The following is a 17,386-nucleotide window of genomic DNA, read 5'->3' on the forward strand; positions in this document are numbered from 1 at the left end:
CATTTTGAGCTGTATTTTGAGCCATTGTTTTTTGGGGGGGAAGGGGGGAGAGGTACCACTTTTTGGTCACGCCCCTGTTACCACGTTGTTATATTATGGGTTCGTAGGTCCTGAAATCGCGATATGAATAAGAGGTATGCCGTAGTAGAAGGCACCGGAAGTTCCTGCCTATATAAAGGTGTTCTTTAACTTGCACAGAAACCATGGTCCTTTAATGCCTGAACACAGGGGCGGCGACGGACGTCAAGTGGCCGTCTTACGGTGCGCCCACAGCGAGACGACATAAGATTTGGCGGAAAACCTCCGCGACGAAGCCCTGCGTGTCGTCGCTGTGTTGAGCTTGTTGATGCACAATACACACACTCCTCACTGAATTAACAACGCCATCGGCTCAAAGTGCACTGCAAGTTCCGGGTATACATTGGAGCCTGTCCTTGCGAGCCTTCTATAACATTGTGGATTGCAGTGTACTTCATCTAAGACACGGGGTTCAGAAAGTTTCAGTACCTACGATCCAGAAGGCTGCCCGGGCCATGGTGGTCTAACTGCTAAGGTACTCGGCTGCTGACCCGCAGGTCGCGGGATGAACTTTGGTAACAGAAATGAACTTTGGTAACTAAAGCACACCACTAAACACTACAATACAAACAGATGTGTTATTATTCACGTGAAATCTAAATTACAAAGTTGACAATGATTGCATATGTTGCGTAATGGTAGACTACTGCTGTTTTGTAGGGTATTATCAGATATGGGTGCACGTTAAAGAACCCCGGCTGGTCGAAATTTCCGGAGACCTCCACTACGGCGCCTCTCATAATCACATGGTGGTTTTGGGGCGTTAATTCCCATATATCAATCAATCAATACATCAATCAAAATTTTTCGAAGGGGAGGAGAGTGGTTGGAGCTGGGGTGATGGGGAAGGGGGTCAGCACAACTGTCTAAGAAAAAGAAGTTGGCTTTCACCTTCGAAGGCGAACGCCAGCTTATTGTTTGTTTTGTGCGTTCATCGATTACGCATTTACCGTAGACGACTAAAGTCGTCTATGGTTAAAAAGACCATGTGACCTGTTAGTATAGGCTCGTGACGTTATCTTATTACGTTACTTAAGCCTAGGCTACGCAAGAATGGTTCGTGCGTGCGCACTTTCTCTTCCTGTCATCTTGCAATTGACGCTGTATTCTTCGCAGTATTATAATGCGATATTTCCGTTCTTTATCAATATTATTCACACGTTCAGAAAAAATGACGTCACATTGTACGTCACGTGTTGTTCTGAATGCGTCAACGCCCAACTTTAAGACGTCATTATTACACCTGAATCGTGCCATAGGTGACGACTATAAGTTTTTAATTTGCCATATTTCTCGTCCCTGAAAAACAACTCTTTATAGGTAGCGTCTAAAATGTTCGGATCACCGGAAGCAGCTTTAAAAAAGAATACTGGCATGGAAACTATGCCGTAGAGTAACATAGTAAACATTTACTGTGTTACTCTATGACTATGCTGCCATAAAGAACACAGACCTAAGACGGCTTACTGTGTCGTGTTTGGAATATATTCTGAATGCGTTAGAGAACTATACGCAATTTGCTACGGGAAAGCTGTTTAGAAAAGTTTATTTACACTATGTACATAGAACAAAGATTTCATAACATTTCAGTAATAAGGGCACATACACTTTGGCAGATCTATGTACCAAAACAAACATAACTACGTTTCTATGAAGATATCACTGTCCTAATATGCATGACAAAGCTGACATACATGTACATAAGAACTTAACGTGATATCATGATACAATGAATGGTATAACGATGTGTTCAGAAAACGTGGTTTACGATTTAGAGTACTTGGTACTCTACTATGGGAGAACATAATGCCGTCCGTTAGAAAACGAAGCTAAAGCCGTGTGTATAGAAAAAGTTAACGATTTAGAGTACGAGGTACCCTACTATGGGTGGAACTTCCATTGATGGACGCCACCACCAACAACTCAGCAGGAGAACTGCGTTTTTTTTCTTTTTTTGCTAGTTCAGGTACCGGATGTTTTTTGCCTCATACCACTGCGCAGGCCCCTTCGAGTTACAAGTTTCTTTTTTTGAGGAAATCTCAAAATAGTTTGAAGTTTTACTGCAGATCACATTATCAAGATTCATTTAGAGAAATCAATTTCACCGGCAACAGTGATCCCTTACGTTACATTTAAACTTGTATTAACGTTCGCAGAAGAAACGCATTTTTTATCTGTCATCGAGAACTGCACGGAAAAAGCGTTGTCGAACGCTACAAGTGCACGTAAATGAAGGTATAAATCCACCGCCACGGCCAACTTGGTAATAATGTAAGTACAGCAATGGCACTACAGTAATTAACTCACTGCTGTAATGAGCGAAGTAATGAATTACTTTTCTGGACTGGTAATTTAGTATTGTAATTAATCACTTCAAGCGAGTACTTTGAAGAATATTACACATATTCCCAATTATTCCCGGCTAAAATATAGCATCTCTGCCTCCCTTGTGGCATAAGAAATCGACAAAATTTGAAAACAAAAAATGTATTGAACATTACCACTAGACAACAGATAACAAAGATGACTTCTTTTCTTAGCACGCAAATTTTTTTGTGCTTTCTACTGTTTTCTTCTAGCTCCAGTGTTTTTTTTTTCTTTTTTTTCTTTGGTTTTTTAATCTGTGCATATGCCTCTTCCTTTCAAAGAAATTTTAGTTGAAGGAATGCGCTGTGTTTATGTCCTCTCGCTTGCCTGTTTAGTGTTTGCGCTAAATACCATCATGACTGCTTGTTCCCGCCAACTCAGAAGTACTTTTTTTGTGTTTTAGCCGTATATAATTTTCCCACATTATGTTGTTTTCAACTCGCCCAACGAGCAACATTGATGAAATAAAAATAAAAGACGAGTTAATCTGAGTACAAAACCTCTATTCCGGTAATGATGCATCAAATATGTGCGAGAATAACAATGTACGTGGGCAGTTGATAAAACATACATGAATAAGTGAATATATGACAAACTTTTCCAAGTAAGTTTTCAAGGCAATTTCAAAGTGAGCTCACCTACTTTACGAAAGTAATGCTAAAGTGATGTCAAATTCTTCTTGGTACACAATAGTTCGCCTTTGACGACTGGGACGGCTTTCTACTCTCCCATAGTACAGTATCAAGTACTCTAAATCGTTAAAGTTTTCCTAAGCACACAACTGTCAGCTGTTATTTTTTAGGCAATTCCAAAGCTGTTAAAATTTTAAGAGAGATAATTTGTAATAAAGTTTAATTGTTTTTAGGAGTAACTTTGTCACCTGTTATTTACGGTGACGTACTACGATGTACATCATAATCAGATCATTGTGTCGGCACTTAAAATTCGTATTAGTAATCACTGCCACGTGTTGCACTTGATGAATGCAGCCTTGTTCCAGTGCAAGACCAGGAAGCCACCTGGGGCGCTAAGAGACATGGACGATGGACTGGAATAGCAGGAATGGTATCCAGAAGGGTTCGTACCACTTCTCTTGGCATAATGCGTCACTTAATAATCTATTAGGACACATTACACTAACACATTACGCTACTACTTACATTATGCCGCCTATTTAAATAACAACACGAGTGATATAGAGAAAAACGAAGAAAGACAAACCACGTTGTGTGTGGCTTTTTTGTCCCAATTTGTCGTGCTGGTACCTTCTACATGAATTACCAATGAGCCCAAGGCTCCACATTTCACATGCCGTCTAGACGAAGTAAAAGCTACGGTACGTTTCGTACAAAAAACACGTGAACAAATCAACAATAAAACTTTTTCACAGACTTTTTTATGTTTTTTACTGAAAACTTTTCTCAATTATTTTTAAGTAAGTAAAGTGGAAGGTGTAAAACACCACAGAGTGAACTGTCTCAACAAAAACGGTAAAGTAAATTTAAAAAAAAACTCACTGCGAACTCTACACACAGTCGCAAAACACAAGCGCAAAAACATGTCGCAATTTTAAAATGCCATTGGAGAATGAAGTTGTAGCTGCTGCTATCACAATTACGTCAGTGTCACATCCCCGAACTTGCCGTATTTTCTTGAATTTGAAAGGTTCTGATAAGGAAAAACTTTTTAAACCTTTTAATAGCCTCTGTTTCTCGCTCTTCCATGCTGCAATCAATAGGACACCAATCGGACGCGAGTATAAACTGTCGAAATTTGTGGCATCATAGGGAATTCCTGTGGGATTGTCAAGGCGGCATCGCCACCCCATGTGTCGTTCTTACGCCTTTGTGGTGATGATTTTCTCTACTAGCGCCTTCTTTTCTTTGCTCGGCCCCGTTGTTTGCTCTGCCCCGACCCGTTTAGGAGAATACGCCTGTCACATTCAAGCGATTTGCCTGTACTTCCAAGGGCTCTTGTATAGGCGCGCGTGATTCACCGACGCGTCATCTTCTCGTTTGTCTCTCTCCGTGAAGAGCGCACAAGGGCACGGTTCGTGACGTAATCGCATCGCGAATGCCATGAAGAAACACGACGCCTGTAATAAAGCTCACGGTCCCTCACCAAGCCGTTTAGCTTATATAGCTTCTTTTTTTTCGTCGGTGTTTCTTGATTGATTGATTGATATGTGGGGTTTAACGTCGTCCCAAAACCACCATATGAATATGAGAGACGCCGTAGTGGAGGGCTCCAGAGATTTTGACCACCTGGGGTTTTTTAACGTGCACCCAAATCTAAGCACGCGGGCCTACGACACTTCCGCCTCCATCGGAAGTGCAGCCGCCGCAGCCGGGATTTGAACCCGTGACCTGCGGGTGGGCAGCCGAGTACCTTAGCCACTAGACCACCGCGGTGGGGCTCGTCGGTGTTTCTTTAAAATCCCATTTTCTTTTTTTTTTATTCATCGGCCAGTGCGTTTTCCCTTACGCTACAGTTTTTATCCCCCACCGTACGACTGAGTTTCCTTCTGACAAGGTCGAGGTCCGAGACGTTTTCCTTGTACTCACCTAAACTTGCGCATATTGTTTTCTTACGGGAGTAACTAAAACCGGTCGCGCCAGAGGCGGAGCAGAACAACTTGATCGGGTTAGTCCTGTAGTGATAGCCATCTCTCCAACTCTCAGTAGTTGGAAGACGTGCACTGTTTATGGGTGCGAGGTCATTGTAAGTTTGGTAGTGCTTCCGCATGCAAAAGAGATACGGGAAGCTGAGAAAAAAAGAGACGATGATCGCCGCATGAAGATAAAAAAAACGTAGCCACAAGAAAAGGAGGGAGAGATGTTCAGGCTATCTGGCCGCGTTAAACTCTGTGCGCTCAGATGGACAGGTGACAGCAAAGCAGGAACATATTCAGCGCTCCTTTTGATGTCTTCTCTGTCAAGCGTCCAGCTGGCAAGCCGATAGCAATCAGAATGGTATTTAGGCGAGCGAATCTCGCGAAAGGCTTTGATAGGGCTGATTTTTTTTCTTTCACCATGAGTCGATAGACGCTACAGGCAAACAGCAGTGGTGTCATACTGTATCGACTACTCGACAATGGTGTATGTCTTTGCCATGTCTGACGAAACCCTGGTGAGAGCAAGTGCTTTCATCTGGACGTCGACAGGCTGTTACTTTCCAGATTTACTCAATGTCGATAAATTCAAGAGTCTGTACATCATAGATATGATTGACATGTGGGGTTAACGTCCAAAATCCACTATAAGATTATGAGAGACGCCGTAGTGCAGGACTCCGGAAATTTTCACCACCTGGGGTTCTTTAACGTGCGCCCAAATCTGAGCACACGGGCCTCTCTGTACACCATCACGCATCCTGTCTGTGATGCTTAAATATCACGAACATGCTACGGCCATTCCATTATATAACGTACCATATGTAACGTATGACAAGGACCTAAGTTGTGTGGCATGTCTGTTCAGACATGCACCACCAGTTGTGTGGTGCATGTCTGTGTGGCATGTCTGTTGTGTGGCATGTCTGTTTCATGTCTGTTCAAGAAAGGAATAAATTAAATGGCCGAAATTATGACAGGATATTCACAAGAGTAATAAATATGCTGCGAACAATACCGTAGCTAACTTCTGCATAAAGCTTTAATCTCATTCTCATTCGCAGCGTAGCGCTCATGGTACAGCGCGTGTGTATACGTATTGCCCGCCATGACTGCATAACGAATCGCGTGCGAACGCACCAAAGGTCGGGTTTCCGCCGCATCTGCGTGCCTGTTCGCTTGCCACTGCGCAGGAAGTCGACCTGGCGGTGAGCGCCTCGTTTCAGACTCCGCACCGCGAGGGAGTGCTGGACTACACGCACTACTACTACATCCAAGTGGTCAAGTTCATCGTGCGCGCACCGGCAGAGAAGCCCAGAGCACTCGTCATCGTCAGGCCTTTCGCCGTAGAGGTGCGATGTTCCTACGTTTAACTTCATTAAGTAGCAATGCATTTAAAAGACACCAAAGTTATCACAGATATTCTTTGTTTCTCTCTAGATTATTTTTTTCGCATATTTCTCGCCTTCTTTTTCTCTTCTCTTTTCCTGTTTATTATGTCTATTTTGTTTTAGAAATTCTACCGCCGCACACCTTGCGGCTGATCCCCCGTGGAGTGTTGTGCCATTCTTCCGGGAATGACCATCACCATCAGCTGTCACGAGATTCAAAATTGAGAGCTCCCAATGATTTCGCAGAAAACAACGAACAAACGTAATCCACAATCACTTGAGGACATTGAATTTGCAAGCCGTAGTCTCTGTGTATTGACTGAGGAAGGAACAGAATATGAGTCAGTGCTGTGATGAAAATGTGAAGTTAGTTTATGAAGCAGGTTGATGCTTAGAATATACATACCCTCCGGAAATTTAGAAAAGAAATTCTACTCGTTATTAGATTTACTTTCTTGAATACAACTCGTGGCCGAGCAGGCTGCTATTGCACTGGCTATAGTTGACAATGTGGAAGTCATTTTCAGTGACTCTAGATCTGCAATCCGGTCCTTCGCTAATGGCAGAATTTCCCCGCAGGCCCTACGCATTCTCCAGAACAGTCCTAAAGGACTCTGTCATCATACGTTTATTTGGTTCCCTGCTCATGTCGGATAGATTCCTGGCTGCCCGGTCAACCTCAATGAATCCGCTCACAGTGATGCGCGCGTATTGACTGACTGCGCAGATACTGGCCGATTCGAGGCCGTGGAAAACAAAGACGAGCCATACACTTATAATGAAATTACCAAGCGCTTCTACCTCTCCCGTCGGGTCTTCCTGTCACCTAGCCCTCAGCTAAGTCGGCCTCAAGCCCTCACTTCACGGCTACTGCAAAACGAAGAGTCATACTCAAATCCACACGTCCTCCACGCCATTTAACCGGAACTCTACGATAATGATATATGCATGCGACCAATGCAAACTCAACACGGCTACGCTTATATACGCATGCTCTGAAAGTACACTACAATGTATAACGATGCTAACCCCGATGCTACTTCGCCGAGGTGGGCGGCTGCCTTGCGCAGTTCCAGCCTAGCCGACCAGATATGGGTAGTTCAGCAAGCCGGCGATGCAGCATTTAGGCTATAGGCCTCTCAGTCCCAACGTGGGAGCCCTGAGCGCGTTCGCGTGCTTTTTGCAGGACATTATTAAATGTAATTCCATCTATTGTCGGCAAAGGTGTCTGTAACCGGTCTTGGGTGAACGGCCTCCACACATCTGTTCCGTCCCCAAAGGCCTGCGTGGAGTGGCCGTTCCAGTGAGAGGTTCGTCCTTCATGCAGGTGTGGCTCGGTGTGCTGGTTGCCTACCTGGTGTCCTTGGCTCTGCTCTTGATGCTAATGCACTTCGAACGCCGCAACGATCGAACCGGGAAGCTGAGCTTCTTGCCGACAGGGGACGTTGCTCTGTCCCTCTACCTGGGAGTCATCTGGCAAGGTATACGCACTTCCGTGTTATCGTCCCCACATGTGGCCCGCCGTTCGCGGTGAGGTCTTTTTTGTTGTTGTCGATTAGTCACCGCGAGCGTCATCCTTACACGTAGTTGTGACGTAAACGTTGGCGAGTGGCAAATGGAGCATTGCTAGCAATGCACCGGCAGAGTCATTACGCAAATAGAACTGCGAGCGCGCTGGAGATGGTATAGATAGTTCTACCAGAGCTCCCTTCCGTGCGTTTTCAGAAGCATAGCGCAGACATTACGACGGGGACTTCAGTTGAGTGGCGCAAATGCGGGAAGTCGTACGATTGATTAGTCGAGGTACGCTTACTCCGCACGCGATTGAGAGAGAGAGAAACAAAAGACAAAGTAAAGACGGGGAGATTAACCAGCGGAAACCTGCGGTATGCTAGCCTGTATACTTGGGAATGGGAAAACGGGGTGTAAAAAAATGAAAGAAGAGCCTGGGGCGACACTGTACGACAAAACAAAGCCATTACTATAGGCGCCATGCATACGTTAGGAGCCGCCACAGTCACGCGCTTGCCTCCAGTGCCCAAACGGCCATGGCAGTATATTTGGCTGGATACGGTAGCAAACGACGCAAGCGGCGGCAAGCCACTGCACCGTGCTTTTGCATTCGCTGGAGGCATTGTCATTCCCGTTTGTTTTCAAAAGACGCTAAATCGTTAGCAGCCATGAGAGAACCGTAGTGTTGGCGCGTACGCTTTTTAGGAGCTTGGTCGGCAAGCTTTCAATGCCGACACCTTGTCCAGCGTAGATGTATGCTCTGTTTCACACATCATGTGCAACGTTGCGGAAGCTAGCGAGACTTCTTGCAGCCGACGCGTTCGCAACAAAAAGTAGTTCGATGTTCTTACGACCAAAAATTTAATTTTTCTTTCGTTATTATGGCGAGAAGTAATTTAAGATATTGTGTGCCTTATAAACAAGCACGCCATTGAACGTCTGTTATTATGTGGCTGTGTACCTTAGTTTTCATGTAACGTCACATACAGGCTCTCTACTCTAAGAGAAAGAGAGAGAGAGAAATCACATTTATTTATACATCTGGCGTGCAGGAAGTCCCCGGCCTCACAGGGCGCGGATGTTTCCTATTTTAAGATTACGGCTATTAGATTCCGATACTCTGAGAATGTCAAGATGGCGGCCACCCTGGACTTTCAATGTCAGTGCAGAATAGGACACCACAGGGTCGTTTGGTACACGCATTCTTTTGTGCTCACCCCGCTTCCTTCTGTTCCCCCTTCGCGCCAAGGGAAGCACAAAGAAACGTGAGGGTGAACCGGCACTAATCATATTTAACGCGAGTGACCACGAAACGCGTGGACTTATACGTTTTGTTGGCCGAACTTTTTGCATATATAGCCTCCACAGCGTTGCACCTGTTGATTGAAACGGAGTTACAGTAAAGTGTACTGCCCATCTAGTACACTCTAGATGCAGGCATTCGGCGTGTACGCCCGTTTTGCCAGTGTACATATACTTCTCCGGTCGCCACTCAAGGCGGTGATTCCAGCATTGCTCACTAAATGGCGAACCGCCAACCAGAACGTTAGGGAGCCTTTATGTGCGCTTCCTACGAGGCGTAGGATTTCGATGGCCCGCGCGCTCGCCTCCTCCATACTTTGTTCACTTCGTTTTCATCGCTCCGTAGGCGCCGCAGCACGTGACAAGTTCCTACCATATGAACGGGTACCGATGTTCCCCCAAGCCCCCTTACCTGCCTGCTCTCAACCCCATTGAAGAACGTCTGATAGCTTCACGTCCGCCATTTATGAGCGTTAGGCATTTGACTCACGGCAGTGGCCAGTATGGCATAAAGGGGCAGGTGGTTAACGTGCCAACACACGTGGCTAAAATTGCGCAGTGCCGACCACGGAACGCGCCCGACAACGCTGCTTTCGACGTACTATCGGCATCAAATGAAACACGAACATCGGAGCGCGTAGCACAAGCCTTATCAAGGCACAGTGCGTGCCATCGACCAGTCATTGGCACAGACAGGCCCGCACATCCGGTGTGGCAGCACTGTGATCTCCCTATAGTGCAATATTTCTGCTTGTGTTCCAGGTATGGTATTTGAAAGGAACAAAATAAAAAAAACAGAGGTTAAACTACTGCAGCCGAAAGCGAGTATTGTAGCGCGGTTTGTCACCACGGACTCCATCATCGTGGAATTCCTGGTTAATTCTGTTTATAGTAGACAAAGGTTGGTTCGTAACGCTGGCAATTTTACGCTGTTTCACTTCGTGCCGGTAAAGCGAAACAATTTGCGCTCTCTCTTCCGAAGAAACGCTCGGCATTTCCAGTTAAAGTTATGCGTTTTCGGCTAGGTCTCTGAAAAAAGGGTGCAGGTGAAGCAGCGCTGGCGAACGAGATACGACGATCGTTTGAAAATCAACCGCAAACTGATTATGTTTCTCTTTTTTGTTTTATCGTGCCAAGTCACCGCTTGCACTGCGACGCTGAAGTAAAAGCAAGGAATAGCAAGTGATACGATCAAAAGCGCTTGGCACGCCCTCGATGGCCACCATATACCACCATACGAAAACTAGAGCAGAAACGAAGATAACGCACTGTAGGGGGATCGTACAGTGCTGCGAAACCGGATGAGCACGCCTGTCAATGGTGATGACTGGACGGACAACACTATACTGTTTTGAATGCTTGAAACAGGCGCTCCGCTGTTCGGGTTTCATTTAACGCCGATAGTACATATCATGCACCGGCTCGTTAACAAACCTTCCTACAGAAAAGGTCTCGCCAAGGAACGCCTGGTGCACCTCCGAGCAAGCTCAACATCGTTCGTATTGGGGATATGGCGGCGATTTCAAATGAGAGGCATTTTTCACCGAACTTGGGCTACTTTGAGCGTATTTATTTATCTAGCCGCTTACGTTTAGGTGCTTCCGTAGTCACCCCCTTAGCTTGGCGTGAACCAAAATTATAATGTGAGGGTAAGATGATTTCACAAATATGACGCGCTGGTCAAGACATGAATAACGTCACAACCCCGTCGCGTACGTCATCAAACACTTCCCGCCAGACCGTGGCACATACCCACGGGCAAATATGTGCCGCTGGTATGCGGGTATGTGCCACAGGTTATCGACACTTGGTATCTACCAAGGAACGACGAGAACACACGCGGGCAATTTTAACACGCGAGCGTTAACAAAAACCCGACATCGGTAGCTTCGACCCGACGAATGCAAAGAATAAATGTCAAGGTTTCAGCTGGAGTCGAACCCAAGCACTCTGCGTGGCAATGAAGCATTCTACATATACGCCAGGTCTCAGAACAACTTTGCAAATTAGACACTAATATTCATGAAACGTCAATATTGGTTGCAGGGCTGCCGACCCAATTTCATTACGTATGTACTCCTTTGATACAGCCGTCACGTCGACTTAACGTCAATTGTGGTTAGTTGCCATGCACTGAAGCTGTTTTATGCAGCAATGTCTGCAGGGCCAGCATCCTTGCGAGCATCAGCTTCTGGGGTTGCTAATACGCATGTTCCAGTTGGAATCGTTGCGCAAGTGCAAACAACTGGTTATATAAACATCTGCAACTCTTCAACATGTATGTGCGTGCAATATTTGTACATATATTTAGCGTAATTTCATGACGTGTCGCTCAATAAAAAAATTGCAACATGGTCACCTTCCCTCCGCATGCTTCGCATAACGTCGATTCCCCGCTAAGTGGGATCTGCCAATTTCTTTTTTCTCAGGCGAATTCGGCCACATCCAACTCTGTAATAGGCAAAAACGATAGAGGAGGCGACGAGCCCGCGAAACTGCGCGCGCGTACAATGGCCCACTTTGCTCACTAAACGATCAAAGCTTATCACTATCTGGCTAACGTGACAGCGAACTTGGCGGTACAGCTAACGTGACAGCGGTGGCTTGAAACAGACGACAGCAGCGTTTGTACTGTGCCCGGCCACTGCAGAGGTGCTATAGTGGAGCGATGCCTTATGCTGCGCTAATATCGTCCAAAACTCGCGGCTGGCTGATTTCGTTGATAACACGTACTGACCATCGCTGTCTGACCACTGGCGCCAAGCGCGAAAAGTATTGGCATCTGAAAAGGCGTCGTTCCGCGATTTCTCCCTATGCAATAGGCTAAGAACATTCTTCCAAATGTGTGCTTGTTGCCGCTATATAGAGGCGCGTTCATGAGTTACGTCTGCACGGAGCCTATAGAACCATTCAAATAGTGAACACCAACATCCTCTATGAGCAGTCACGTACGATTTGTCATCTAATTTGGATTTTCGAGGAAACCGCAACAAGGCCTTCACAGCGGCTCGCGTTGAAAACGGCAATTATCAACTGATACACTTCAACACATTTGAAACTGCATGGTGACAGCAGGACAGTTATCTTCCTCCTTATACGCTGCACTTGAATAAAGTAAAGAAATAACGCTTCTGGTCGGTTTGCTCGCTTTGAAAGAATCGCTTCGCAAAGTGTATACTGAACAATTCGTTGGCGATTATTGGCGAATATATAGCACGGAAGTACAAGAATACGTCAGCGACAAAACAGAAGTACAAAGAATCAGAAAAGTAAACGTCAGCGGACCTAAAACATCGAATATGCACACTGCAGCGGCGAAGCATCCAAACGCCATCGCACACTATTGAAAAATGCGTGTCGGTGCCGTTCCAACACGGGGAAACGAACGACTGCAGGAATGAATAAAACATACCATTTAAGTTGTGGGGCAAATGTCGGATCTTCGCAGGCAACCAGTTGACGAGCTTGATACGTAAGCTGCTTCACGTAGGCTAAACTGTGTCCGCAAAGAACTGGGCACTAACAAGACGACGGTGCAGTAAGGCATCGTCGAATCCACAGTCTCTGAAGGTGGCTCACACGTTCTTGTAAGTTGCAGAAATGTCAACGATGCTGCAATTGACTCGGGGCCGTAAAACATTCGCGGTGCAGGCACGTTCAGACAGATACACACGTGTCCGTATAGGCGTTACTGCGCTCTGTTTGAGCCACAAATCTCGATGCACGAACCACTTCGGAAGTTGGTGTGGTCAAAACGTGCCTAAACTCTGCACGCAGACGATAGTTATCGCGCGAGAACAAAACGACGACACAGAGACAAGAAGGACACGAAAGACACGAGCGCTATAACTATCGTCATGCCATACCAACTAGCCCAAGCTGCCACACTTCTGCACGCAGGCTGCGACTGGCGCTTCTCGGGCAGCCCGAAGCGACGTCTGGTGGCCGCCGGTTGGTGGCTGTTGTGCACCGTCATCTCGTGCGCCTACTGCAGCCTGCTTATCTCGTTCATGAGCCACCCGGGCATGGAAGAGGCGCTGGACACGCTGCCCAGGCTGCGCCGGGAGTTGCTGAGAGGCCGCATGTTCGTCGGCACCACGCGCCACACAGAGATGGAGCTCGCATTCACCGTGAGTTGCAATCCTGGCGACTGGCACGGCGCATGCGCATTTTAGCGCGACATCGCTGTGACGCTGGCTCGACAACTTCCGGGTGGATAAGATCCGAAAGGCGCAAAGCAAAGCGCCCAACGTCTGAAACATGCGTCACGTCTAATGAAAAGTAATGCACAAGCATGTGTGTTTATTGAAAGAGCAAGTGATATCATCAAAGTGGTTACGTTGCCTCATCCCCTCCCCCACAATGAAAAAAAAGTCACAGCATATCCACGGAGTGAATGATGATGAGTGCATGGGGCGAAGCTTCGGAGGGTTTTGTCGGTGAACCGTGAATCGTCCGTGCGCTGGCCGCCTCCGTTCCAACCTCCTGTCCGTTGGTCTGTCCATCCATCTGTCTGTCTGTCTGTCTGTCTGTCTGTCTGTCTGTCTGTCTGTCTGTCTGTCTGTCCTTCCTTCTGTCCTCTGTCTGTCTGTCTGTCTGTCTGTCGTTCATTTAGTGAACACTCTAAGTACCACCATCTCGCATTTTTTCATCATATATTCATCATATACAAGAACCGCCTTCTAGTGGACATTCCAAGAACTAAACGAGAGGTTGCTACCTCCTACATACATCGAGGACACATGAACCACCACTTTAAAATCAACTACGGTGATTTTTCGAGGTCAGTGGATCTCAATGAAATTCACTGGGTAGGTTCATTTGCACGTTTGCGCCATTCATGCGAAATTTCAGGCTTGAAAGTTTCGCAGATTTTTTTCAAATGAATTTCATAGCTTGCGTTGAAACGCTCACTTCGCTTGCCAGATTTAGTGGCAACATTGTGTGTGTGACGTTGGGTTTTGCCTGGCGGAAGTGACCAGCTGATGTGCCACTGCAGCGTCTGCTAAGGGTTGTGTGGGTTCGGCCGGCGCTTCCTTGGTTGAGCATGCGATTTCCTTTTCCGTGTTGGTGGGCGTGCGATAGGTGCCAAGTGGTGTTGCGTTGTGAGCCACACACGATTCGTCATATATTCACCACAACAGCGCTAGCGCTTCAGCCGATCGCTGCGGACGGCATGGACAAGTAGTGCCATCTGGCTGGCATAATGGGCAATCAGGCAGGTTCCGCAGTGTCAGTCAATTCTTTACGTCACACGTAGAAACGCACCCGTTTAGGTTTGGGTTTTGCTATTGCGTTTTTTTTTGGTTATTAAAATTGTATATGAATTTTTTGAGCATTTCAATTATCGGCCGCGTGAGAAGGCTGTCTAAGGAACATAAAAGCACCATTATCCTGAAATGGCGAAAAAATCACCGTAGTTGGTCTATTCAAGGAGCTTCGCCCCTAAAATGCGCTGTGGAAAAGCAAAGGCATGTCGACCCGCCGGCTGTCGTCTTAACAGATTTGGAGCTGTCTCGCTCACTTACACAATTAACAGGCAGAAGCCATAGGGAACATCCCTGATTCATTGTTTCACCTTAAAATAGCTTTTCTGATGTGTATTCCATTGAGAGGTTGGATCTTGTTCTTGTCTAAACCACGTACAGCACTGATGTATGTTGTGGCAGGAAAACTGAAAAATAAATAGCTTAAGAATCAGGGAACCGGAACTCTGGGACACTCAGCCACGTTGGCTGTGCTGCTGTTTGGCATAGAGACTCTTGAGAATTACGTCAAACGCAAGCAGAATTGGGTTGAATGGTAGGGATCCGGTTCCTATTCTTTAAAACGTGGATCAATTTACACTGTTTCGTTTACTGCCAACAAAAGTGGTTGCAGCGGTTCAGAGAAGAGTATATATTCAAGTTCCCTCGCTGTCTACAGCACTACACTTGTCAGAGGAAGTGACCTTGCGTTGTTGTGACAAGATGGCAGACGCAGTGCATCGGAAATAGATGAACATTTTATAAGTGGCGAAATGAAAGTGCGCCAGCTAACCCATACGCCAGCACCCGAAGAATGTCTTGGGTCCTGCGTGTGCGAACTTTGGGTGCGCAGCTATCTTGGGTTCCCATCTCTCTCCTAACTTCCATGTGTGACTTTAATTCTCTACGGTGAGGTTTGTTGCGTTTTGTGATGGTGGAGTTGGCCGCACATCCCCGTTGTGATGCGCTGGGGTGAAGAGCAGTGAAATATGCATGGTTTGCATATTTCAGTACAGGGGCGGATGCGGTATTTTTCCGAAGGGGTGTCGAAATGTGGCATCCAACCCACCCCCACCCCCCATTATCGGGACCATATATATGGGAGGACCCAAAGGGTACATCTCCTGGGAGTGTACACATGGGGGCGTACGCATGAGGAAAGGGCGTTATTAAAGCGATACAATATACAATAGGAGGAGAGAGACAAGAATACAAAGAAAAAATAGTAGTCGTAGCAATAGTAGTAGTAGTAGTTGCAGATTATATTCAATAATGATGTGATGAAGTTTATTGAACCAGACAAGCCGCAACGAGGTCACAACAGAAAAGGACCTTAAGGCAGGCTGGCAAAGGTGGCAGAGCTTCTCGCGCAATCTCGCGCATATGAACACATTGGTTCATATGCTCCACTACAATAATAATAATATTATTAATAATAACAGTAGTAGTAGTAGTAGTAGTAGTAGTAGTAGTAGTAGTAGTAGTAGTAGTAGTAGTAGCAGCAGCAGCAGCAGTTGGTAGTAGCCTTTCCTTTGCTCTCTCGTTACGATGTTCGAGTGTACATAGACGAACCTGGGTGCATACAAGGAAGACCTGAGCTTCCTCTGCGCAGCCCACGCACATGCGCGTTTTCTCTACTAGGTGTGAAATTTTGTGTTTCTTTCTCTGCTCAGAATGGACTTACGTGTTGCAAGCAAACCAGCCGTTGTGGTGCTCACGAACAAAGCTCACCAAGGGGGAAACGTTTTGCGTGAGCGGTTTTCCTCGAAACGTCGCGAGAAAGCAAGAAGAACGAGAAGCGGAGGATGCAAATACTTTTTTTTATGTTTGTGTCACGACGCTGATAGTTCTGCGTCACTGATGTATCCAGACGAATCGCAAATTTTTACCGGTATACTATAATGAAGGCTGGAAAAATGTGGGTTCGCACGGAATAACGAAAATTGTACTATCACCTTGTTTGTAATTTTCTTTGCTGTGTACCATTGTTTTTTTTTTTACATGTGACATTCTTGATTTGCTTTTCTGCTCATAGTTTCATATTTTGTGTGAAGGTGTAGCTCGTTGTCCGTGTTATGAATGGTAGCATTCGCTGTGACCTTGTAAAAATGATGATCTGTGCCATTCAACCTGTATTGCATTTTTCTTATGCCTACGTATGTGTGGCTATTGTTCTTGTATCACTATTTTTCTATGCCTTAAATTCCAGTGCCATGGCAATAATAGTTTCTAGTATAGTTAGCAAAAAAATCATAAAATGTGAGAGCCAAGGCCGTACGTATGTGTAAAAGATAATGACCCGTAACAAGTTGCAAAGAACGATTTTTTTAATTACCTTACCACTGTATTCAGGTGATATAGCGTTACCTAGTTGTCTCTGACATGCAGCGCTGAAGCTGGACTATGAAGTATTTGGCTTTTGGTTTGAAAAATGTGTTTCCAGGCACTTGCAGGAATTTCAGCTTTCGGACTATCAAGTACCGGGAATGGTATAATACCATTTCCGGGAATGGGGACTACCAGTCTGGGTGAGCTCTTTTACATTTAGATGCGGAGCATCTCTCGCTCAGGTCTATGTCCGGCAGCTTCGGCGTTGGCGTCCACACTCATACTACGCATGCGCGACTCTGCTTCTTCCTTCTCTCCAACAGCTGCGCGTTACTCTCTCTCCACTTCGCTCCTATCACCTACTTGCGCTTCTCCTGCGTCCTCGCTTCTGCTCTTGCTCAAGTCTATGTACCGCGGCGTTGGCGTCCGCACTCACACTACGCAAGCGCGACTCTGCTCCTTCCCTCTCTCCAACAGCTGCGCGTTACTCTCTCTCCACTTCTCTCGTATCACCTGCTTGCGCTTCTCCTGCCGCTCCTCGCTTCTGCTCT

The 17,386-nt window shown here is 46.1% G+C and overlaps 1 protein-coding gene across 1 annotated transcript in view; it reads left to right on the forward strand.

Annotated features, from left to right (window-relative positions):
- Positions 1 to 3,451: 3,451 nt before the first annotated feature.
- The window catches only part of LOC142817230 (ionotropic receptor 93a-like), a 31,500-nt gene continuing 17,565 nt past the window's right edge, over positions 3,452 to 17,386 (forward strand). Inside the window, exons 1-4 of the mRNA XM_075894293.1 lie at positions 3,452 to 3,522; positions 6,250 to 6,408; positions 7,775 to 7,928; positions 13,162 to 13,391. Of these exons, the coding sequence (XP_075750408.1) occupies positions 3,508 to 3,522; positions 6,250 to 6,408; positions 7,775 to 7,928; positions 13,162 to 13,391 (558 nt within the window). The 5' untranslated portion in view covers positions 3,452 to 3,507. The remainder of the gene's footprint in view (positions 3,523 to 6,249; positions 6,409 to 7,774; positions 7,929 to 13,161; positions 13,392 to 17,386) is intronic.

This window comes from Rhipicephalus microplus, chromosome 5, assembly GCF_043290135.1.
Source record: "Rhipicephalus microplus isolate Deutch F79 chromosome 5, USDA_Rmic, whole genome shotgun sequence".
Classification (NCBI taxonomy): domain Eukaryota; kingdom Metazoa; phylum Arthropoda; class Arachnida; order Ixodida; family Ixodidae; genus Rhipicephalus; species Rhipicephalus microplus.